The following is a 25,811-nucleotide window of genomic DNA, read 5'->3' as shown; positions in this document are numbered from 1 at the left end:
ATACTTCATATTGATTACACATAATTCGCAGAATCTAGTGGAGAAGGATAAGAAATAAAAATGGCAACGTGAGAGAAATCTAAGAGAAAAAAGTAGTAATAGTGTGAGTTTCCTCTCAAGAAGGAAATGAATTTATAATTAAAGAAAATAAAAATCAAATCACTTTATACTATATGCATCTTCGTAATATTCATTTGCTTTTGTGGTGGAGGGATTGAAGATAGAATCTAGGGAAAAGTACATGCTAAGTAAATGCCACATCACTCAGCAATATGCTAAGGCCTTTTATATATATATATATATATATATATATATATATATATATATATATATATATATATATATTAGTATGTTATACTATGAATTAATTTTAAGATAGAGTCTCACTAAGCTGCAACAAATGATCTGGACACAGCAATCTTCATGCCTTGCAGGCCTGTGCTGTCACAGCTTACTCAAAGCATTGGAAATGATTTTGTACCTTTGTTTATATCAATGAGCTGCTTCTTCTTCTTCTGGCGTTCCAGCTTCTCTTGTTCAGCTTTCTCTTTTGCAAGTTTTGCCCTCCTACTCTTCTCTTCCATTTCTTTTCTCTTATGGTTTTCTTTCAGTGCTTCCTAAAGACAAAAATAAAATAAATCAAGTCTATTTTCTACATACTATATAACAGAGAAGGTGTGCAGTTTAAAACTTCTACAAGTTTGCAGAAATGAGAAATTTTCATAGCCGTCTCAGAGTGTGGGTATATACTGTTTCTTGACAGAGACAAATAATTAGCCTTAAGACATCTATTCTGGAAAAATATTGAAAATAACCATTTCAGTTCTCATTATGTGTTGTGGCAGAAAAACATGGTTATCTCTGTTGTAGCTTTAACAATGAAAATACTTTCTTCATTGTTAAAATATGAGCTATTTTTGATATACAAAGTAAGAATTTCATCTCTTATTGAAATTTTTCCTGCTATCTGCAAAATGGGTTAAAAAAAATCTACCTCCTAGGATATTTGTGATGAGAAATGAGATGAACACTTCAAGTACTTCCAGCAGAATTTAATACATTATAATCAAGGTATTTTCGTCTGCGATGAGGAGGTGGTTGTGTTGCTGGTGGAATGATTACACCTAATGATGCAGGATGTGAAACAATCACCTGCAAGTTTTAGAGCATTTTATATGGTGAGACTGTTGGAAATGATGAGAGATTTCAAGCTCTTTGATATTTATGGAATTCCAGTGAATGAGTACATTCCTGTACATGATATCAGAGAAAGTTGAAGCAAAGTGACCAGATGAAATAATGTCAGCTTCCTTGTAGCTCAAATAAGTCACTACTTAAAAGACACATTAACTATGAGTTCATTCCTTCATGTTTTGTTTTGCTTTCTTTCGATTATGATTGATTAGCTATACTTCATAGTATGTGGTTATGTTTATACTTTAGTAAAGTTTTTACTTTCCCTAAAACTATACTGTTCCAGCAAGTATAAAAATAAGAAGATAAAGGAAACCCCAAGAATACATTTATGTGGTTTTTGCCTTGAGGAATCTGAATCTACACTGATTTTTTTCTTCATGTTAAAGGGCATAATAGTTTAAAATACTCCTGAAAACTCCTCTAAACAATTCTCCTGGAGTGAAAGGATTGATTTTGTTCTATAAAATCTACCTGATTTTACCACTGTGGCATCTATTATCCTAGTTAGGCAAATACTCCACACATTAGGCTAAGAGCACACAACTATCTTGCTACTGTAGACAGAATCCAAGATTTCCACTTAAAGTTTAAAGTTCAATTTTACATACCAGTGCAGTCTCTCAATATTAGTACTACTGTCATTTTGGACGAGATGACTTCTGTTGTTCTTGTTATAGGGGTTGGCCTATGCATTGGAAGATGTTTGATGGCATCATTGGCCTCTACTCACTCGATGCAAATAGCATCTCTTACAATGTGGCAACCAAATAGGTCGCTTAAGACTGCCAAATGTCACTGGAAGGGCAAACAAGCCCAAATTGAGAACAAGGCATTTCAGAAAGAAAATTCAGAGAATAAGTGATCAGGGAGTACTCAGCCTTAAATGGGATGCACATATTAGCTCCTCCAAGACAAAGGAAATACCCCAAAATGGAGGAAAAGAAGAACATAAGTTATGGAAAGTATGAGGAAGGACTATGAAACCCTGCCTAATGAAAACAGAAAACCATGACTTCCCTCAGCAGCCATAGACTGCCATTAGATCCCCCATGTTGTCTCATCTGTGGATCAGTGTTGATGGGCTCAGTCTTATACAGGCTCTGTGTATGCAACAATAGTTATTGTGAGTTCAGGAGTAACGTGCTCTGGCCAGTAGTGGGTTACTCAGAAACCAGTGAACAGCTTTATGTCTATTCCACCATGAGTAGCCCTGCTTAATCTTAATATGCTATAAAGCAAAAACAAAATAAAAGACTTGAAAATAGAATAGGGACTTGGTGAGAGGTGGGTGGGAGCTGGTGGGGACAGAGGAGGCTCAGAAAAGGTGGAAAGTTAGTATGACCAGAGCGTACTCCATACATGTATGAAATTGTAAAAATAAACAAATTAATAATAATTAGAATACTACCTACTGCTGACTCAGAATCAGTTTACCTTTTCTAAATGTGGAAACTTCTAAACGATTTTTAAGTATTTAGCCAGGATCAGACATTTATGCAGTTTGAAGGGTAAGTAGGTAATCCTTGTCTTTTCATTCAATATTTAGTATTTGTTTTATTCTTCAAGGATGAGAGAGAAGGCAATGTAAATGTAGCACAAAAAGCACATGAAACAATATTAAAAATAGATGAAATTTCATCAAACTTAAAAAAATTGCTCATAAAATGACACAGTTGTTCTGACAGGATAGCACAGTGGTAGATGTCGTCCTTGCTATACATAAAGCCCTAGGTTAAATCCCTGCCTCACAAAGTTCATTCGTTAATTAAATAATAATAAGAAGAAAACGACACTTAAGAAAGTGAAGAGATGCCCTCAGAATGGGAGAAATATTTACAAACCATGTATTTCATAAGAGCATTAAAAATACCGAAGAAAGGAAAAATAACTCCAAAAGATGGGAAAAGACTATATGATCTATCAAGTTATCTTCCAATAAAAATGAATATTATAAAATAAATATTTGGTAAAGGCCAGAAAGCACAAGTTGGCCCTAAAAAGGAAAACAATAAGAAAAGACATTATATATTTTGGCAATAAGATGAAGAAGTTGCATGATTTCTGGTAAGTTACATGAAAGGAGGTAAGCGGCAGAAAACAGAAAGGTGGCCGGTGCCTGTGTACACTGTTATTATTATTATTATCATTATTAATTTATTATTGGTCAAATCTTTTACATGCTAAACAATTACCAAGATCCAGGTGAACTCTGGTATTTTTAATCTAATGGACTATTTCAGTTGAAGACTACTGTCACAAGGGGGCTTTTCAACAAATTTATTAAGGTGGAGAAATAGCCTGGTAACTTTCATTTGTCATCTTTTTAATGCAACTTTTTCCTTCTTCCCTCCCTCTCTCCCTCCCTCCCTCCCTCCCTCCCTCCCTTCCTCTTTATTGTGTGTGTTTGTGTGAAAAGATCTTCTGTATCACAGGCTGGTCATACACTTCATATGTATAGACGATGGCTTTGAACTTCTGTTCATTCTGAAGGTCCCTTCTCAGTGTTGGGAACATAAGGCATAGACACTCCAGTACCCCATGATGTTAAGTGGACCTGGGAACTGGACGCAGAGCTTCTTTCAGGAAGCTATAATCCTAGTATGCTTACAACATCCTAAAATCCCTGAGATGACAAAAGTAGTTGTGCATTTGGTATGCTAATGGATCTATAAATTGAGGGTGGCTCCTCTCACAGAAGATTCTGCACTTGATGTTGGCCAAGTTTCCTCCTGTGTATCATTTCAACTGCTTGTTTATTTGTATCTTTTCAAGTATTGTTAACAGTAAGTTGGTGTTGGGAGCAGCGAACCCCCAGATCCTGAATTTTTTGTAAACTACTTGTTTTCCTCTGCTCTGAGACAGCCTGCAGCTGCTCTGAGCACAAGACCCTCAGGAGTTCCTGATGGCAGGAGAGTGGTTTCTGGTGGGTTTGGCTGGGGCGTGGCTATCAGTTAAGGATCCCTATATAATCGGCTCTGGTATACAATAAAGGGGGCATACTTGGGGCATTCTTGTTTCAAGGATGACCTGTGTCTCTGTCTCTCTGTGAGTCTTTGTGTGTTTCAATCTCCAGCCCCTCGCCCGATTAACGAACTATATTGTGGCGCATAGAGTGCAGACAGGCGTGGTGCGCTACAAGCTGGTAAAAAATGTTATCTAGAATATCATGAACTACTTCAGGAAATTAGTCTATTCTAAGGAAGGATAGGGTCAGGGACACAAAACAAGGGCTGGCCTGGCTTCTGAAGTGGGAAGAGAAAAAGGCTTGGTGACTAAAACCTCAAACTTTGGGATCTATCTCCAAGTGGGTGGTGTCAGAGATCAGAGAACATCCATCCAGCTATTGTCCACACTGAAGGATGCATTGTACTAGGGAGAAATGGCTATATCTTTTGAGGTCTGTGAAGTCTTTTGTTATGATTGCTGTGGTATGAAAGCAGAGGAAACATATTCTGTTGTTCTATATCTCCTTACTCTGACAATAACAGCTATCCTTTAATGGAAATTTATTATGTTTCTAGTGTTCATAAGACAGGCTATCTAATCTCTATAAAGATAAAAGAACTCATACAAGTATTATTTAATCACATTTATGGAAGATGAAATTTCAGTTCAGATAGATGAAGTGACATGTCCCAGACTACACAACTACTTAACTTCTAGAACCATTTATGGTTTCTTGGCATCCTCAACTATGTTCATATAGACTATACCCAAGTGGAGCTGTTGTGAAAATTAGAAGATGCTTGGATATATTTGAATTTCAGATAAACTATGAGTATTTTTTTAATATAAGTATATTCTATACAATATTTAGGACACACCACAGAAATCACACAATATCTAGTATACATTGATACTAAAACGTTATAATTTACCTAAAATTCAAATTTTAGTGGCTATCTTGTGATTTATTTATTTCTCTTTCTTCTTTTGCTTTTTAACAAAGGGTCTTTATATGTAGCTCAGGCTAGAATTTACTATATAGCCCAGACTAAGTTTGATCTTGTGATCCTCATGATTTAGACCCCAAAGTGTCAGGATTACAGGCGTGTGCCACCATGCCTGGTCTGCATCTTGCTTTTTCATTTGACAAATCTGAAAATTCTTTTCTCAAGCCTCTACTTATTTTTATGTGTATCTTTTGAATTATTAGGCTATGTAACAAACACTATACAAATTGTTATATTAAAATACTCAAATATAAAGTGTTTTGAGATCAGAAATGCTGATAGAGATTATTGAAGTAGGCTTTACATTGTCGATTGCCTTGAATCATGCTACTTCTGCAACATTCTTCACATATTCATTTAAAAGTTGTTTTTGACAATGAATAAAATTCAATATTATAAAAACAGGAGCTTATATAAAAAATCGTAGCTTATACAACTTAAGATGGTAGACAATAAGGTAATCACTAATATCAAGGACTCCAAGGAAGTAATTTGGCAGCTATAAAAATAGACTACATTTCTGGATGAAATTAAGGCTTTAATGAATATCTAGCAAAATATGTAGGAAACTTAAATATTAAGTACATCAATTCTCATAACAGTGATTTCATATCAATGACCTTTAATTTTGTTAGAGTAAAAAGAAATCTGAAGATTCATTTAACATCAAAAAACACAGGAGCTGATAATGAGGGAGAGAACTCTTTAGAGGGATACATGCTTATCACCTTGATATCACAAAACTAAAAACTAAAAACAAAAGCAGGAGAAGAACGATTAAGGTAAGTTTAAAATAATCAAACAATTGACAACTTTTAATAGTATTATATTATTTGTCCAACTTCAGAGGACATTTTAATACACATGCACATGTATATGCACACACACACTTCTATACTTTAAGTAGGCATCATTGTTTCTTAATGTGGAGAATGCCAACTAATTAAATTCTGTACTTCTACAGGAAAGTACTCTGTTAAAGAATGCTAAGTGAAAAATATTTTCATAGTAGCTGTCTACAAGGTAAAAGATATGTTTATAGAATGAAGTCTCAGTTTTACTACTATAACTATCTTTCAAAAATTAGTAAAAAGCATCTTGGAGACATACCAAATAGTACAGGTTATTGCCATTGCTCTTGGCTGCCTACCATAATGTGATGGCAAAATCCTATTGTTGGAAACAACAAATATATTGGCCACAGGACATGGAGAAATCCATTTGTTACTGACGAGGAAGCATTTTCCTTGCTGACTAGCTTTCATAGTACTGGAAGGTACTATGTAGACATCTGGGGAATAAATAATTAACAGTCATACTTGGTTGTGAACTCCGTGAAGGATAATAACGATCAGGGTGGAAAGGTATGTCATGTCCATGGATGCAATAGTGGCATATGTTATGGGGGTAACCAACTGCTTTATTATTGGCTGTAATGCCTACTCCACAGGAGGAAATTCATGTCTGTCACTGTAAATCTTCCCAAGAATCCATGGTTGGGGATGTCACAGGCCCCATGGTTTCAGACTATCACTAAATTTGTACCTTTATAACCATAGATTAGTATAGCTGGCAGAACTCATCAGAGGAGTTTCTTTGTGCAGTGGATAGTGGCTAAGGCATAAATTTTTCAAAAACAGAGTTTACATCATTTCTTTACAATTTGTATCAGTACAGGGGATTCACTGGTATGCCTAAAGTTTTACAAAAGTAGTCATAGAATCAGCCTACACTGCCAACCTATGGGATGGTGCCAACCATGCACAGGGCTGTACTTGTCCATTTAGTTGATCTTTATAGAAATCTTTCCTCTCTTTTCAAAATTCTCCCTCCTAACATTTTACTTTACAGGTTGGCTTTGACTGCCCTGGCTGCTAGTGAGCCTTCTATAATTTTCTATATTTTCCTGGAAGCCTGATCAAAGAGCTGTGAAGACACAAATCCAAATCTCAATGTATCATGTCACAAAGTAATATACAGGTAAGCTGGGATGTGGTCTTATCTGTTGGTTTGGTGTGTGTGTGTGTGTGTGTGTGTGTGTGTGTGTGTATGTGTGAAAAATCCTAAATACTTTTGGTAGTAGTAAACCAGGATCCACATTTGTCCAAATTTTCCTCTTTCATTTTCGAATGATAACGCCAGGTTCCAAATGAGAAGCTTAAGATGAGTTTTTCAGCATTTGACTGAGACTTTGAAGAACCACATGATTGCAGAAGGAAACCACTGCAGTCATTCATTAGAATTTTCAGCAGTAATCATGACCAAATTAAGGCTTTCCATTAAGAAAAGGGAAAAAAATCCTATTCTTTACTTAATAGCAAACAGCATTAAATAGTCCTTCTCTATAGTTTCATTATGCTTAAAGGGCATATTGGATTGAAGAAGTCATGACAAATGCTCAGAGCAATGAATTTTCAAATGTTGCAACCAGACTTGAAGAGTCAGAGCCTCTTAAGACTTTATAAGCAGTATAATACTGCTAAACTTTTTCTTTCCCAGAGATTTCCACTTATTATGGCACAAGTGACCTTTAAAGTTCCTCTTATGAAAGATCTCATGAATACTTCATCAACCAATCAGCTACAATTGCAACAGAGGTATAACTTTCTTACTTAGAGGTGTAATTGAAACCTTGATTAGCTTCCTCAAGTAGTTAGGTGACTCAGTAACAGACACTGAACAAATATACTGATAGCACAGCTAGATGGTGCTTAGAGTTTTGCTCTTTAACCTATGTAAATATGGTATCAATCACAGGTGTGTCATGTGCCACAGGTAATGCAAAAGCCAAATAGAACTTTTCTCTTCTCTTTGATTTTTATAGTCCTTTCTTTCTACAGACAATGTTGGTTTTTGTCTGTCTCCTTTCTGGACTGTACTTTCCTCTCCCACATTTTTTTTTACCTTCCACTGAAACTGCTGTATTTGTTTGTGTGGCAGAAAAATACATTTATTACAATCCACTATCCTTCCAATAGTTTACAAAGCCTTATATACTATCACTCGATAGAAAATCTCTGACCTTCTCTCCCCATTGCCCATTATCTTCCAGTCTCATTAGTCTTTTTGCTTAGCTTGAATTTTACACCTGTATTCCCTCTAGGCTTTCACATACCTACATCCACTCTCTTTTTTAATGCCCCCTTTCTCACTGATTTTTCCCTGACCATCTTATACAGTAGAACCCCTGAACTCTTTCTCCCTCTTTCCTACTGCTGAATTCAGAACATAAAAGGTCAAAACCTAGTTAAACTTTCCATACTCTTTGGTTTCTTAGAATTAGCAGCTGGAGCTGGTTGATTTACATAATAACAGTTTTCAGCCTGGGAGTTCTCCCAACATTAAATTACCAAGAACATCTCCACACATAGTTCCCTATACACCTCATATTTCTTTACTGTAAAAAAAAAAATCATAGCAGCTTTGAAAAAAAAAAACACTAAAGTACTTTGGAAAGGTGGCTTTCTTTCTAATTATCTATAGTCTTTGGGTCACTGAAATCTATCTATATGTGTTTTCTTAGAAATGCCAATACTGAGTGTTTCTGAGGCTTGATATTTGTGACTTGTCATACTGATATAGTTCAGTTTTCTGCCGAGAAATTTCCTTTGGATGGAGATTAGCCCTTACTCAGAGATCCCAAGGTTAAGAGAAAAGATGCATGCTAATTGCAAAAGTGAGGTTTCGCTTTCAAGGAGATATTTACAGGGTCCTGAAGTGTTAATACCATTCAATTTCTCAGTAATCTTTTATTTTAAGACAAAATGTTTTCTGATTTGGGTAGATGGTTTGTATAAAAGGTTTGGTGAGCAATCTGTAGAAATGACTCTTCTTTGGCAGGGGACAGGCTCATGGAAGAAACGAATGTGCTCCAGGTGAGAAAGGCAGCTGAATAAATTCAAGTAAGTGCACACTGAAGAAGCCCTCTTTTATTCTGCACAACCAGCTCACTGCTCATACTCCTTAGGAAACAAATAAAAAATTAATGTGTCTTTCACTTGCAGTACATATCTGGAGGTTTGACAGACAAACAGATCTTTGCACACCAGCATGGTCGTGAAGAGAATCTCAAAGGTAAATTATTAAAAACAAGAAAAAAAGAAAAAAGACTGTTATGTGCAAATCTCCTTGGATATTAAACTTGCAGTTGGTTACAAAGCGGTCATGCGCCAATAATGATGGCTGGCTGTGATCCCCAAGGCCTTCTTTGAAAATTTGCCTTACAACTGCAAAAACATGTGATCTGAAGTTGGAGGAAAAACTGTCTCTCCCGTCACAGTCCATTAGAGTGCTGAACTATGATTAGCTAGAAGTTAATTTGCAATCTGTAACATCGAAAAGCTTTTCAAATGCTGCAGGTTTCAGGAGACATTTTTTGTTGTAGGAATGTGAGCATCCATCTTTGCATCTTGGAAAGAAAAACAATTGAGTTCAACATGTCTCTGTGGACCACTATTTGATTAAAATCTATGAAGCGCTTTGAGTGACTATAGGAAATTAATCTATAACTTTTTTGAGCTAAAGAAAGAAAATGTAATTCTGAAGTGACTGATACAACATTTTAATGGAAAAGCATCTCAGGGAAATATGAGTAGAGGAAAATATAGCAGTGTTAAGTCACAATTTTGAGGCCTGTGTTTGCTGCTTTAATACAGTCTCTAAGAAGCTAGAAGAGGCAGCACGATCAATAACGTTGCATTGTTTTGGTTTTCAGTGCTGAGGACTCAATGCATGATGCAAGTTATGAACCACCAAGCAACAGTCCAGCCCTAGCCCCACAAAAAGGTTCTAATATGACCAATGGAGGTGTAGTGAGAAGCATGGGGCAGCATGGATGAGTCTATCAAGTTACCTTGACAAGGAGAATTTATAGACTTGCCTAATAGGAATGGTCCCAGGAAAAGTTAGCCCGAGTCCTCTAACTGTAGATAGGGTTCCATGATCTCCCTCAGGAACTTATTCTGATACTGTATCACTTGTGAAAAGGTAATACTTCCTTATGTCTCAGCAAAAGCTGTTAGATTTTAAGCCTGTGTCTTGTTTATTGACTTCTGTGTAAAAGAAACCCAGTCAAATTCTTCCTTTAAAATTTCTTCCTAGAGGTGTAGCTTGTCTTCAGGACTCACTGGTGTGCCCAAGTTCCTCAAAGTGAAACTAACCCTCAAGAGCAATACAGGATTTACTTTTCAGTTCAGAATGTGAGGGATAGGGAGGGATGGGTTTTAGGGGCCTTTGGGAAAAACTGTGGTCTTGAATCTAGTCCCCCCCCCCAACCCAGCTCAATCCTCTTGCGTCAGCCTATCGAATGCAGGGATTACACAATTCAGTGTCAGTTTCTACAATAAAAACTTCCTCATAGACGCCTTTTTCTTTTAATAACACTATTAGTAATATCACTCTAGGTCTTTTCTGCATGTTAGACATTATTTTTCAATTCCAGCTTTCTCTAATCTGATATTCCTTCCCCCAGAACAAGAAAACAAAGATGGAAACAATACTCTAAGAGGTGTGCTGTTCTATTTCTACCAGTTTTTGATGCTCACATTATTCTAAAATACAGTATCTATTTTGTATCATTTTCAAGTACAACAGTAAAATTAGATCAGTTCCAATACATCTGTTGCAGCCATCAATCCTCTTTTTAAACAGGCTCCTTGGGAAGTCATAAACTTATTTTGGTGAGGGAATTAATTTGTATTTGAAATTCCTCTTTCTAACGTGAACTCTGAATCTATTGAAATCAGTTGCATTATCTTACATTCACGTTACTTTTAGGCAGAAGTTTTGTTACCCAGCTCCATCATCTATTGTACTACAAACTTGCTTCAATATTATTTTTTGCTACCTTCTGAAATGATAGCAACCTAAATTTCAAAGGTTAAGTGCACCTGGTAAGATCTAAAACATATGCTTAGAAAATTCGAAAACAGGAGCTTCTTTTAAAAAAGAAGAAAGATAAGATTTTTTTGACTATACACATTTCTGGTGTGTTCTTTAAAAACGTCACATGTCACATGCCTAATGTATGATAACTACTGTTTCACTAAAATTCAAGAACCCTTATTTTGTGGTTTATTTGTATCTGGCCTTGTCTCTATACTCTTTGCTTGATGTCCTTATTTTATATTTTAACTCCTATCAATGCAACATGCATATCTAACAATTCTTTAAAAATTCTATCCCATCTTGTTTTGAATGAAATACTTGAAATCTCTCTGAATATATAGCCATTTAGCTCTTTTTTGGGGTGATGGTGATGGGAGAGACAGTAAAAAACAGAAGAGGCAAGGAATATAAGACAAAAATATTCTGCTTACTATCTAGAGAATTTAGCCTTCGTGATATGCAGGAAATAGTCATTCATTCTTTCATTCATTCATTCTCAACCATGTTTATCACAGCTCTAGTCCCTGCATAATCACATGAGGCTTGGTCACTCATGGTACTATGCTGCTCCAGAAAGAAGCTCAAGCAATGTTATTTCTCTGTGGCTCTATCTGTTACACTCAGGTCGGGTACTGTCTTAATGGTAGATGGACTAATATCCTGGAGTTTATTGTCTACTTCTTTTTAATCATATTGATAATGAATGTCACTCAGGAAGGAATACAAGTTTTAGGAAACAAGGAGATTTTTTTTCTCTTGGACTACAGGGAACTGTTTCTTTCATAGAAGTAAATTAAAATGGTTGAGCTCAATTTTCTTTTCACAAAGCTATCTTGATTACCAGTCACAACTCTGCGCTTTTCTAAGTACAAAGTGATTGTTGGCTGATTTGTTGTGCTATCTTCTGAACTATTGACAGCAAGATGTCCTTCAAGTAATTATGGGGCTGCATCTTTCCCTTTATTGATGTTGTCTGAACAATCAGTTTAATTTTCACACACACACACACACACACACACACACACACACACACACACTCACACACACACACTCACACACTCACATACACCATACCAGACAATGAAAATAAAACAACACAAAATTTAAAAGTGAAGCACTACTGAAAAATGAGAAAATTTGGTGATATGACACCTATCAGTGACAGTGGTCCATAAATTAAGCCAATACAAATTAGATCATTGATAAGGAAAGTGAAATTTCTCTGAAATAGAAGGCAGTGGTAGTCTTTATACATCTTATCTTTCCTTAAATGGGATACTTAAAGGGCTGCTTCACTAATGACCACTGAAAGACACACTCTTTATATATAATGCTATTTATTATATAGGTTTTAACATTTCACATTCATTTAAATGTCTGTCCATATATTTCTTTTGTGAAAGTTTACTTCAGTCTTGCCTACTTTTGCAGCCTCTAAGAAGGTAGACGCACTGTTGGTTAAGTTCATCTCTGTGATATTTTGTGATGTCACTGTGATATCACTGTGATATTCTTTTTGGACAGGCATTCTTGATTTGTATACTTTTGTATTTTTGAGTCACAGTCCTTTTACAGTCTAGCTCAGGCTGGGTTCACTTATGTAGTGTAGGCTTGCCTTAAACTCACAGCAAATCCCCTGCTTTGGCCTTCAGAATGCTGGCATTATAGGCATAAGCCATCACACCTGACTCAGATAAGCACTCTTAACAATACGTTAAGGGAAAGGGAGAGGGTGAGAAAGAGGGGAGAAGGGGAGGGTTTGGGAGAGCTTGGGGGAATGGGATGGTTGAGATGGAGGAAGGACGAATATGGGAGCAGGGAAGGAGATATCTTAATTGAGGGAGCCATTTTGGAGTTGGCAAGAGGCTTGGCTCTGGAGGGGTTCCCAGGAGTCCACGGGGATGATCCCAGCTAGGACCCTGGGCAGTGGAGAGGGTGCCTGAACTGGCCTTGTCCCATAATCACACTGATGACTATCTTGAATATCACCATAGAACCTTCGTCTGGCCACGGATGGAGACAGAGACAAAGACCCACATCGGAGCACTGGACTGAGTCCCCAAGGTCCAGTTGAAGAACAGAAGGAGGGAGAATATGAGCAAGGAAGTCACGACCATGAGGGGTTGGTTGACCCACTAAGACAGTGTGCCTGAGTTAATGAGAGCTCACCAACTCCTGCTGGACTAGGAATGAACGAGCATGGGATCAAACAGGACCCTCTGAATATGGTTGACAATTGGGGCAGACTGAGGGGCCAATGATAATGGCATTGGGATTTGTCTCTACTGCATGTACTGGCTTTTTGGGATCCTATTCTCTTTGGATGCATACCTTCCTAAGCCTGGATGGAGCAGGGAGGGCCTTGGACTTCCCACAGGGCAGGGTAACCTGCCCTCTCTTAGGACTGGAGAAGGAGGGGAGGACAGTGAGTGGGGGAGCAGGAGGGAAATGGGAGGAGGGGAGGAAGTGGAAATTTTGACTGGTATTATTTATAAAGTAATAAAAACAAACCAATATGTTAAGTACACAGAACACGTAATACATATGAAGCATGTATAACTATTTCTTAATTAATGAAAACGGGCAATTAGTTTAGTCTAAATACTAAACACATAATGGGCAAACAATATTCTTGAGTTTTCATTATTGGTAGTTTGCCATTCTTAAAGAGCTTAAACCACGAGATGAACAATTTATGTACAGAGGCCCATTCACATAGAGAGTCTCACTGTTTAAGGAACACATACAACTTTAAAAAGAAATTTGGAGAATTAAGAAAAGATGTCAAAATTTGGAAATGAAAGACCACAAACAAAATATGGGTAATTAATCTCATTGACAACTGGATTAAGGAAAAGAACTATATCATTGTGCACAACTTGACTGCTTAATTGAAGGGGAAGCTCATTGGAGAGCTCCCAGAAGTCAGAATGCTAGGCTTTGCAGGTATATTTTAAGAAGAGACTTAAAAAAGAACACTACTGTACAGATGGTAAAGCAATGGAACCAAGTCAAGAAAGTGCTTTCTACTGAAAATGATTAGGAAGATTAGCTAGTTAGCTGCAAAGCTGTATAGCAAATACGCTAGAGTCCAAGTCATGATATAAACCATTAGATAATTCACCCATTTATATTCTAGGATATTTTATTTCCATAATTAAATATACTTGAGTCATTACTTAATAAAATAAAATGTACATATATGATTATTGTCTCTTACTGACTGACATCTTGGGACTTGGATATGCTATAGCTGAGAGTGTTGATCTCTCATTAAAATATCTGCAAAGCATACACTGTGGATCATTTCAAAAGTGAGTTTGAATGAGATACAGGTCAGAACTGAGATATTTTCCTTCAAAAATCATCTCTCCCAAACTAGAAATAATTAGGGTACTGTTATATACTAGTGATTGCATTCTGGGAAGCAAGCCATTCCATCTGTATATGCAAACTCTAGCTACATTCCACAATGTAAAACACATCTCACTTATGATTATATCTTTGATCCTGACCTAGATTTGGTCAAATAGCACTGCTTATTTAATGATGGGAATATCCTTTCCTTACTATGCTAATGGTCTAATGCCCTCTCCTTTACCTTCCTCCTCCCGAGGTAATATGCTATTATTTATAGAGGAATTTTCTAGCCTCCCCATGAATCTTCTGTTTAAGTTGCCTTATTTATTGGTAGACAGGGATTTTTGCCATTAGGCTTGACATGTTGGACAAATAACTTCCATGAGGATTTAGGGAGTTTACAGACATACTGGGTTTTATAGCCTGTACAAAATTTTGCAATAATAAATGTTATATTTTAGGCTTGACTTCTTTCAATGTGAACTTCTGAACAAAATATCATGGATAATCTAGTACATTGAAATGTCAGTGTTACTTCCTCTATTTAGTGTTTATATTTAAGCATGAGGAAAGTAAAATTGGCATTCATTATAACTAAGTAATGGAAAAATAACTAGGTTTTATCATGTTTACCTTGTTACTATTTCACTTCTTTTAAAGTGAAATAGAGAGATAGGATTTCTGTTTCCTTCAAAGTGTCTTAGAAGAGGGCAAGAGTTACAGCACCAGAAAGATGGGGAATTCAAATGATAAAGAAGGTAGGGCTGAGGGCAGAACATGGTGGTTCTAGCTTCTAATCCCAGCACATGATGAGCTGAGGAAGGAGGGGAACCATGAATTGGAGGCCCACCTACGATACATACAGAGTGGGTTCCAGGCCAACCTAAGCTATAGAGGGAGACTGCCACAAAATGAAACAAAGCACACACATAAAAGGCAGGTTTGCATCCTATCAATAATTACGTGTGGGTTGTGAGGAGAGCTATATGAACATACAAAACATGGAACAATTAATTCTCCCTAGAATTGCAAAGATAGTAAGCAAGACATAGCAGACGAAATAGCCAGTGAATAGAATCTTGAAGGACAATGATTTTTCCAGGAGGAAGACAGGTTGTGAGTATGCTAATGTGCTGCTGAACTTTCGTCAAGTTGATACAAATGAAAGTCAGCTGGTGTCTTAGGGTTTTATTGCTGTGAAGACACCAAGGCCATGGAAACTCATATAAAGAAAAACATCTAATAGGGGCTGGCTAACAGTTCAGAGATTTAGTCCATTACCTTCATGTTGGGAAAGCATGGCAGCAGGCAGTCAGATATGGCGCTGGAAAGGGAGCAGTTCCACATCTGGATCCACAGACAGCAGGAAGAGAAAGTGACACACTGGCCCAGCTTGAGTTTCTGAGACCTCGAAGCCCATCTCCTAGGGACACATCCAGTCTGACAAAAACCACAGTCACTCCAACAAGGACACACCTCCTAGTAGGGCCACTCCCTATGGGCTAAGGGGGTCATTTTTATTCAAACCAACACACCTGGGAAAGAGGAAATAATTGAGAAAACAAACTTCCTCCATCAATTTGGCCTGAGTGCATGTTTGTGGAGCATTTTCTGAATTAATGATTGATGTGGGAGGGCCCAACCCAATGTGGGTACCATTTCTGGTCAGGTGGTCCTGGGTTGAATGAGAATACTAGCCAAGCAAGGTATAGAATGCAAAGCAAAAAGGAGCATTCCTCCATGATCTGTATTTCAGTTCTGGCCTCCAGGTTTCTGTTTCTGAGTTCCTGCTTTGGTTTCCCTTGATGAGGGACTATAGCCTATAGCAAATAAACACTTTACTCCCCTAGTTGTCTGTGGTCATTCTGTATATCACAGCAATAGCAAACTGGGACAAGACACATTTATTTCATGCCCAGAACACTGGCTGGGAAACTTAGATTTCCAAAGGCTTCCCAATGCTACTTTAGACTTTATCTATGGACAGTCACTAAAAATTTTTAAAAAGACAAGTATCCTAACGATATCCACAGTTAGGGAAAGCTATCTTAATGCAGTATGAAGTCAGTTTGGAGAGTGCTAACATTATAATCAGGACAAGTTAAAAATAGCAATAATTCATGAGAGAGATGATGAATACTGAAACTAAGGTATCTGAAATGAGAATAAAGATAGGATGGATTTGAGAAATATTTTAAGGCATAAACAATGTACATTAGAGACTGAATAGATGTCAACAGTGAGGAAACATAAGAGACTAGGTTGTGTCATTCACCAAAGAAAATACAGGGGTTAGTTAGGAAGGGCTGTAAAAAGTTACATTTGGAATATACCGAGTTTGTGGGAGTTATAGTGATACTAATTAGGTTAAGGTTATGAAGCAGAAGATAAATTTGAGTCTAGAATGATAAATTTGAGTCTAGAGTTGAAGATTAACATGGCAACACAGAAAAGTTCAGAAATCAGAGGAACATGTATTATCCAGAAACATTATGCAATATTTCAATCAAACTGTTATTATTATTTTACCCATAGCAAGGTTTCTATTTAAGATTGAAAGGATACTGTAATTTCCCTTCTATGTGGTGATATTATTATTATATTATCAAATCTCATCTCTAATATGTCTTACATAATCACTTCTCTCCAAATCTAGAGAACCTATTTCTATTGAAAATCAAGACTTAGAAGCATTGTCTGAAAACTGTTCTGGTGGTCATTATCTATGTATATTATGTTATAATGTAAAATAGGTGGCAAATGGAGTAAGAACCATTTAGTGTGTACCTCTTATACTAAGGCACCAAGGACCTTTAGTCTCCATGGAAGAATATGTGGTATGAATACTATAGCCTGTATACAGTATATGAATACTGTAGTCTCACACGGTAAGCCTGAGGTCACCTCTATTGGCATCCTGCTTAACATGCAAGATGAATGTGGTTTCTACTTAAGGGGCACTATACAAAGAAGTAAATGTGGCATGGAACAAATGGGAGCTCACCAGCTAAACTGACCCTCTCTCTGCCAAAATATTGGAAGTTTCCATCGCATTAAAGCCATCCCAATTCTTAAGAGGGATTGCACTTGAAAGGTAACACTCAAGAGACTGTCTGATTTGTATGAATTCTGTCTGATAATTTCCCCCCCATAGCTTTACTTTGAGGCTTCCAACATTTTTTCCAGGACTAGGAATTGAAGCCAGACGTTCCTAGGCAAGCATCCTACCACTGAGTTCTCGCTCCAAGCCCTACATTTTTAAAGGAAATTAGAGGAGTAGATGGTATTTGTAGCTTTGTGTTTCACGCAGCCTTTGTCTCAGCTACACAGCCCCACCACTGTAGTGGAGAAGTGGAAATGGTCAAAAACACAGGGGAGGCTACATTTGCTATAAGGACATTCATTTGCCTGTTCTCTGATCTATATTAAAATGGGGGCCAATCCTGAAGGATGCCAAATTGAAAGCTGAAGATCAGAAAGCTACATTACCAGATCACAATAGATTAATCATTTTTGGAAAGGAAGGAGAATTCTAGTACCAGAAATATTAGACAGTCACATAAACCATGTTCTCTCAGAGATACAAGAGGCTGCCTCACGTATTTCTTCCATCATTGGCGGTACTGCCAGAAGTTCTTGACAGAATTGTTCTACTGGCTTAAAACACTATCCTGAATTTAAAGGGCATATATGTAATACAGTGAGTGACACATTACTACTGAATTAGTTTACCTGTCAACTTACTGACACTTGGAAGTGAACAAAGACCAGGGGGAAGGAATTCAAGATGAACTCAATGTCTTTATAGGTTACTTATAATTTTTCATTCTTTTGGCACTACAATATGCTTTTATGCCAGTACAAGCTTTGCTATACATCTCACCTTTTGTCAGAGCTTCTTGTCTAGAAATTCATTCAGAGATGTTAATGGCTATTCTCCTAAATTTAGGAGACCCTGACGTAGACACAGATTCTAAGAATGAGATGATATTTTTAAATTACTACTTGTACTACCGAATTACTATTTCCTGCTTTGTTTTCTTTTCTTTATTTATTAATTTATTTATTTATTAAAGATTTCTGCCTCCTCCCTGCCACCGCCTCCCATTTCCCTCCCCCTCCCCCAATCAAGTCCCCCTCCCTCATCAGCCCAAAGAGCAGTGAGGGTTCCCTGCTCTGTGGGAAGTCCAAGGACTTCCCACCTCCTTCCAGGTCTAGTAAGGTGAACATCCAAATTGCCTAGGCTCCCACAAAGCCAGTAAGTGCAGTAGGATCAAAATCCAGTGCCATTGTTCTTGACTTCTCAGCAGTCCTCATAGTCCTCATTGTTCAGCGAGTCCGGTTTTATCCCATGCTTTTTCAGACCCAGTCCATCTGGCCTTGGTGAGTTCCCGATAGATCATCCCCATTGTCTCAGTGTGTGGGTGCACCCCTCGTGGTCCTGAGTTCCTTGCTCGTGCTCTCCTTCTGCTCCTGATTTGGACCTTGGGATTTCTGTCCGGTGCTCCAATGTGGGTCTCTGTCTCTGTCTCCTTTCCTTGCCTGATGAAGACTGGTGGGAATGCAAACTTGTGCAACCACTTTGGAAAGCAGTGTGGCGATTTCTCAGGAAATTCGGGATCAATCTACCCTTGGACCCAGCAATACCACTCTTGGGAATATACCCAAGAGAGGCCCTATCATACAACGAAAGTATATGCTCTACTGTGTTCATAGCAGCACTGTTTGTAATAGCCAGAACCTGGAAACAACCTAGATGCCCTTCAATGGAAGAATGGATGAAGAAAGTATGGAATATATACATATTAGAGTACTACTCAGCAGTAAAAAAAACAATGACTTCTTGAATTTTGCATGCAAATGGATGGAAATAGAAACACTATCCTGAGTGAGGTAAGCCAGACCCAAAAAGAGGAACATGGGATGTACTCACTCATATTTGGTTTCTAGCCATAAATAAAAGACATTGAGCCTATAATTTGTGATCCTAGAGAAGCTAAATAAGAAGGTGAACCCAAAGACAAACAATTAGGCATCCTCTTGCTTTTTTTCTATTTAAAAAAGAAAAGGTTTAAATGTGTAGTTGATGAAAGCAATATATTTAGAAATGGCATTAGGAAAAATACAGGTATCTTTTCATGGTTTTCTTCCTTTGTTACACTTAGCTTTTGTTTAAAGGAGGCACTGTACCATGTTAGTAGGTAAAGTTCCAATTTGCATATCCTCGAGATGACAGAACCATTGGCAAGACACTTCTCACTGGATAGAATTCATCTGAACTTCTATGTCATATATTACATACATCCAATGATACAGGGTGTTTAGGAAAGCTATCTAAATGAAGTCTCCTAAATAGGGAATATTTAGTGAGGTTTACAGTTAAGGGAAAATTTATAACATGGAAATTAAAATATTTTAAAACTTTGTAACTAACTGATATAGATATTTTTCAGCTGTTATTAGCTGGCCATTCTGTTTGGCACGGCTTTTCTTTCCCCAGTCCTTATGTTTTAACATGCAGTATAATTTCCTTCATTATGTTTATTGTCTCACTTTACAAGTCACACTCCATGAGAGCAGAGACCTTTGTGTATTTTAATATACCGAAGAAAATTAAAGTCACAGTATTCGGGCCCAGATAAGTGTCTTTACAAGTAAGTACACAATAAATAATAATCGACTGAATGATAAAAGTGAGCAAGCAAGTAAGAAAAGCAAAACTATCTTCTGCTGAAGACCAACAGGGAGGGATAACAGAAAGATGCTTTCTATTTGCAGTTCCCAAGATGTATTCTGTAACTACTTACACAAGTACTAGTATGCTCTTTCACAATAAAAGTGATTGGTTTGCCAGTAATAGATCAATACCATCACCTGTTGGCTATGACACAATCTTGGCTAACAGAATCTGAAGGAAAAACTCTTCATAGATTCTTCCAGAAGAATTTTTCTCCCAAATTAGAAAGAAGTCTTCATAGTATGTAACATCATTTTATAAAATATTAGTGTATGTCCCTGTGATGCCTGGAATAAGTTGATGACCATCTTGAAAGTGCCAGTCAAATTTCCCACAGGGACAAAACAGACAGTTTTTGCAAAATCTTGATTTATAGATATCAACAAGGTACTGAATCAACTGCCTTTCTTCCACAGTTCTTGTAGTTTAAGAGAGAAAAACTATATTCTTCAGCCAATTTTTATCATATTTTCTCTCATTTGACTGCCTAAAGCATCCTGAAACACCATGAAAAATAGCAAACACCAAAACATAATAGCGTGTTCAAAAAACAAACAAAAAAAATCCCAAATTATTTTCAAACATAAAAATTCTTGAGCATAATATGTATATCCATAAAGTTACAGTAATAATTATAAATAAATTTCACCTATTTATTACAGCTGTTACCAAAAGGGCTACTTAAAAATTATTTTGTTCAGTGGTCAAATGGTATACAATTTTGAAAGTATTCTAGTCTTAAATTTAAGTATAGTATCAAGAAAACATTTAAATGAGGAGGAAATAGTAAAGAACCTTTATCTTAAAGTTTTATTTATAAGTTTATTTTAAGTTTTGTATTTTAAACTAAACAGCAAGTATCTGGAAGTATTTTCTGGTATATGTCATCTAATAACTGAAGATGGTTTATGACACTAAAAGTAATTAGCATTCCAATTAAAGGTTAAAGATTGTGAGGGGCATCTATTTGTATGTTCTATCTAAAATAGCATCTTGTTCACCAGTACAATTATGTTTATAATGATATCCATATTTAAGATAATATTGTAGCTTTTATACATCTCTAATTTATATTAAGAGTAGGCAATAGAGGAGAAACAAACATACCATTTCAAATTCCACCTACCCTAGTTTCAGTAAGTTTGAGTCATTGTGTACTACTTGTGGAATTTGAAAACTAAAATACAATAATGCCATCAAATTGAATTCTCAATCAGATATAACAAGGATTAAGAAGGTTCCTCAAAGAACAGACTGAGCAGCTTCCATTTCAAATGCAAATATTTAAAAGGCTGGCTGGCCCATTTCCAGCTTTTGAGGAATGCTGTTCATTCTTTGACTTTCCCCTTACTGACTCATAAAGAATACCAGGCAAGCCTGAATGCCACAAAAGAGTTCTTATGGAAGGCAAATCAAAGGAGATACATCAATACAAATAATAGTTGTTTCATCACTAAAATTATAATATGGTTCAAGCATTTTAAACAACAATAACAAAAAACCATTTAAGAGACTTTATTTCAGACTATTGAAATTTTGATCATGAAGAAAATGTGAAGAAAACGAAGGAAAAATACATGTTCACATAGATATATTCAGGATATCTGTTCTCATTTTAAATCACAACATTAGTTTTGTTAGGGAAATTACCAGTTGTTTATATTATAAACAGTTTTCATTTATAAACAGACAGACACTGTTGTTAGGTAAGTAATAGTTTTAAATCAAAAGGCACAGCAGGTACTGTGCTAGGAAATGCTAGGAATGGGCCTGGGTATCCAGCCACCATTACTGATTTAAGGATCCTTGTCTTGAGGAAGTATGGGGGGTGTATTGTGTTTAAAACAAAAGTAAGATTCCACTGGTCCCTTTATAGGTGGCGTACAATCACAGTGATCGTCAGCAAGCTGCCAAGACCAGGTGCTGGTAAAAAGACACCATCAACTGAGCCAATTAACATTTTTTATCACAACTAAAGACATCCCAGTGGATGGCAATATCCACTAAATTCTGATGGATATTTCCTCACAAGCACAGTCAATTATCACAAGTTAAAAATTTTTAGAATTTAAACTTTCATAATACATTCCGTCTATTTTAAGACAAACTCACATTTTAGATACATATATGCGTGCCTGGAAAGATATATATTCGAAGGTATTAATACTGATTAGATTTTGAAATGAATAACCAATTTTTTTGTAACTTTGTCTATATGTTATGATTTTCTTTCAATTTGCATGCATGGCTGATAATAAAAATAATAAAAAACTATCTGAACCAGGATATTTTGAACAATATAGACAATATTATTAACCAAAAACCAGGTTTCCAAAGTGCTTTAATTTATCTAGTACAGATTTTGCTTGTAAATTTGGATTTTCTAAGTGATACTAATAAAACCAAAAGTCCTTAGCAGATAACCCTGAAGCAGACTTTTTCTTTTTTCATTCATGCATATTATTGGTATCTTTCACATGTGGGCTTTACCTACCAGATGCCATTAGTATCCACTCCTTAGTTGTGAGAACCAAAACAGTCTCCAGATCTTGCCAAATGTCCCTTGGAAGACAAATTCACCCCTGGTTGAGATGCACTGACCTAAACTAATAGCGTACAAATCAGTCTCTCAGGGTTGCTTTTGCAAGATAATCTGCCTCAATTGCCCTATTGTTCAGTACAGCTGTCAGTCCATAAGAATTAAATGAAGCTTGGTTACTGCTCATCTAAGCATATGGTGGATAACCTCTAGATCGTAATAATTAGCTTATAACTACGTCTCCAGGAATAAAATGGTTGTTTTTCCACTTTGAACTCAGCATGGAGCTCTAGGAAACAATACATATTTACCACTAAACTTAAAACATCAAAAGAAGCTTGAGGAGAATAAAAGAGAGAGAACATCTTTGGTCATAAAGGAACAAAATCTGAATGCATCCACTTTGCACATGCTTCCCTTTCAGAGTCTTCTTTAAATCCCACCAAATGAAAGCATGCCCCCTGTGTCCTTACATGCTTTCCATATGCACAAATCCTCACTCACAATTTGTTCCCACTGGAGTGGAGTTCTGGAGGGCAAACGTTTTCAACTTCTTTTCTTTGGCAACTTAGGTTCACTTACTGTTTTCTTAATTCATTAAATCATCCAGACATATCCTTAGCTGTTAGCACTGTATTTAATATATAGAAGAAAAATTGCAGCACTATACACTGGGATTGGGGAGATGAATGAGTGTTGGGGAGGCCTGCTTGGAAGAAGTGATTTGAACCAATTGATCAGCAACTGGAGGAGGTAGGAGGCAGGGGGAAAGGAAAAGAGGAAGATAAAAATTGCTCAGTGGGCACAATTCTAAGCAGTACTGCTTTGAACTGGCTTATACAGTGTCTAGGGAGGCTTTTCTGATTAAAGATTGATTAGTGAATAAACAAACAAAGATGAAGCAGAATGGAAAAAAAAACTAAGAAAGCTGAGAGGTAGCATGGTTGCATTAAGTTCAAGGATTTTCCAGTTCAGGTTACAGGAAGCATACTTTGATATCTCCAAGTGACCTTAAGGTACTTTTGGCCAGTCTCAGGAACCCTGACAAGGTCAACTTATATCTGGTACGGCATATCTTATAATTATGTTACGTCTTAGGCATAACTCAAAAATAACTTATTTATACTTGGAACATGGCTATGAAAAATTCTATATGACATATTGACAGAACGAAAGACACTGCATTTTGTATAGTGTTTCTAATTCTTAGTAGACTTTAACATGAAAAGAGATCATTAAAATGATTTGTCTAATATGTTCAGAGTTAACTGGATTTTTTAAAGGGCAAAATTTAGCTTTTCATATACAATTCTGATCATTTTTAGAAACATTTATGATACTTTAAGTCTTATAATATTAACGAAAAGTCTATACACATATTTTGAAACCCTTCACATTAGTAAATTTCTTTACAATGTTGCAGAATTTGGGGTTTCTTTACACTATATAAACCATTATTATATATTCCTTTAGTTCTTTATAACATAATGGTTAGTTTTTCTATATAAGGAACAATCATATCAGAAAAAATAGGACATCCATTTGTAACCCAAAGTAAACAGTCAAATAGAATACAACAGCTGAGAGCTGACATCTTTTTGTAAAGGAGAAGTCAATGATAGCCATATATAATACACTCAAGTCTTTCGACAGCTCTGGAATGAGGAATTCTGGTCAAATATTCTACTTAATAGAATTGCCATATATTTTACATGGTTTTCCTGTTTTCAAAGAGTTGCAATAGATCAAAATATACTGAGGGCTATGTAGCTAGGGTGGTCCCAGCTGAGCTCAAAGGGAATTATCTGGGTGTATGTGATTAACTAGAGGGAGTGGGAGCCCTTAGGGCTCTATTTGCATGACAGGATTTATGCTGGCATTTTATTTATTCTTGGCTTCTAGGAAAGGGAAGATATAAGCTGTGATGACTGAACAAAAGAGGAAGGAGGGCAGTGAGGGGTTTATGGTATTAGTCTTTCAGGAAGCTAGGACTTAAAACATTTTTTAGAGCTTCTAAGGAGAAGGAGGTCAGAAGAGAAGGGAAAGAAACAGTTTTTATGAAGTGTCCTATGAATCATGACTTCTAAAGCACTCAAGAACTTGTGGCAAAAATTGGCACAGCAGGACACTGTACTTTGGGCCTGTCGTCCATATTTCCGTGGAAGGTGACTCAAAACAGCTTTATGGAAAAAAAGATCTTGTCCAGTTGAGAACTAGAGCAATATATGGCAAATTGTCTTGTCCAATCTCCTAGCTGACTTGTGAGCAAATGTCAAAGGGTAACCATAGATAACATGTTATCAGCATGCATGCAAGTATGTGGTAACTCCAGATGTGCCCGTGGGAATACAAACTGTAGGAGTTTGAGTTCAGTTTGACAAGCGGTGGGGAGAAGAGATTATTAGGAATGTTTGGATTATTGTTACTAAGGCAACCTGCCTCTGAATTCCTAAGTGATAAGACTTGGAGACCTTTAGCTTACAAAGAAAACTAAATTATTCAAGACACACACCAAAGATCTTACAGTTTCTCAAGGTCATCTTCACAATATCAATTAGCAGTTTATTGGCAAAGCAAAGAGAAATAAACTTATGAGGCATCTACTAGAGACTTGGGAGTGATAAGATTTTATACAACAGTTTTATTACTGATTAAGACTTTACTTGGTTAAACAAAGTGTTTCATTTTTAAGTCCATTATTTTTTGCCTTTTCTTTTTGAAGGGGTACAGCACTAATCATTCATTTAAATTTGAAGAGCTTAGGAGATGAAGGTTTTAAAATGTGTCAAATAACTTAGTCCTCTTAGATTAGGAATTATATACACAATCTTTTTCTGTAAAAACTCACCCTTGCATCTTTAAATTCAAACTGCCTTTAATGAAGAATGAAAATTTTCTGTATATTACCAATTTAGTCCTGAGTCTAACAAAATGAAGATGCTCATTTTTGTTTACCAGTTACAGTTTAGACTCAAGGAAGATCAAAGTACTCTCAAGGGGATGATGGCATAAGGCAAATGAGGACTTCTTAAAATTAAATGTTTCTATGACTTGAGAAATGCCTCAGTATTTAAGTGAACTTGCTGCTTTTCTAGAGAAACCAGACTGAATCTCCAGAACCTTCATGGTGGCTCACAAC

The 25,811-nt window shown here is 36.5% G+C and overlaps 1 protein-coding gene across 3 annotated transcripts in view; it reads right to left on the bottom strand.

Moving 5' to 3' along the window:
* The window catches only part of Diaph2 (diaphanous related formin 2), a 736,918-nt gene that overhangs the window by 174,165 nt on the left and 536,942 nt on the right, over positions 1-25,811 (bottom strand). For all 3 annotated transcript variants that reach the window (XM_075958584.1, XM_075958587.1, XM_075958586.1), the window contains one exon: positions 482-617. In XM_075958584.1, the coding sequence (XP_075814699.1) occupies positions 482-617 (136 nt within the window). The remainder of the gene's footprint in view (positions 1-481; positions 618-25,811) is intronic.

Source organism: Microtus pennsylvanicus, chromosome X (assembly GCF_037038515.1).
Source record: "Microtus pennsylvanicus isolate mMicPen1 chromosome X, mMicPen1.hap1, whole genome shotgun sequence".
Taxonomy (NCBI): Eukaryota; Metazoa; Chordata; class Mammalia; order Rodentia; family Cricetidae; genus Microtus; species Microtus pennsylvanicus.
This window is presented reverse-complemented; position numbering and strand designations above follow the sequence as displayed.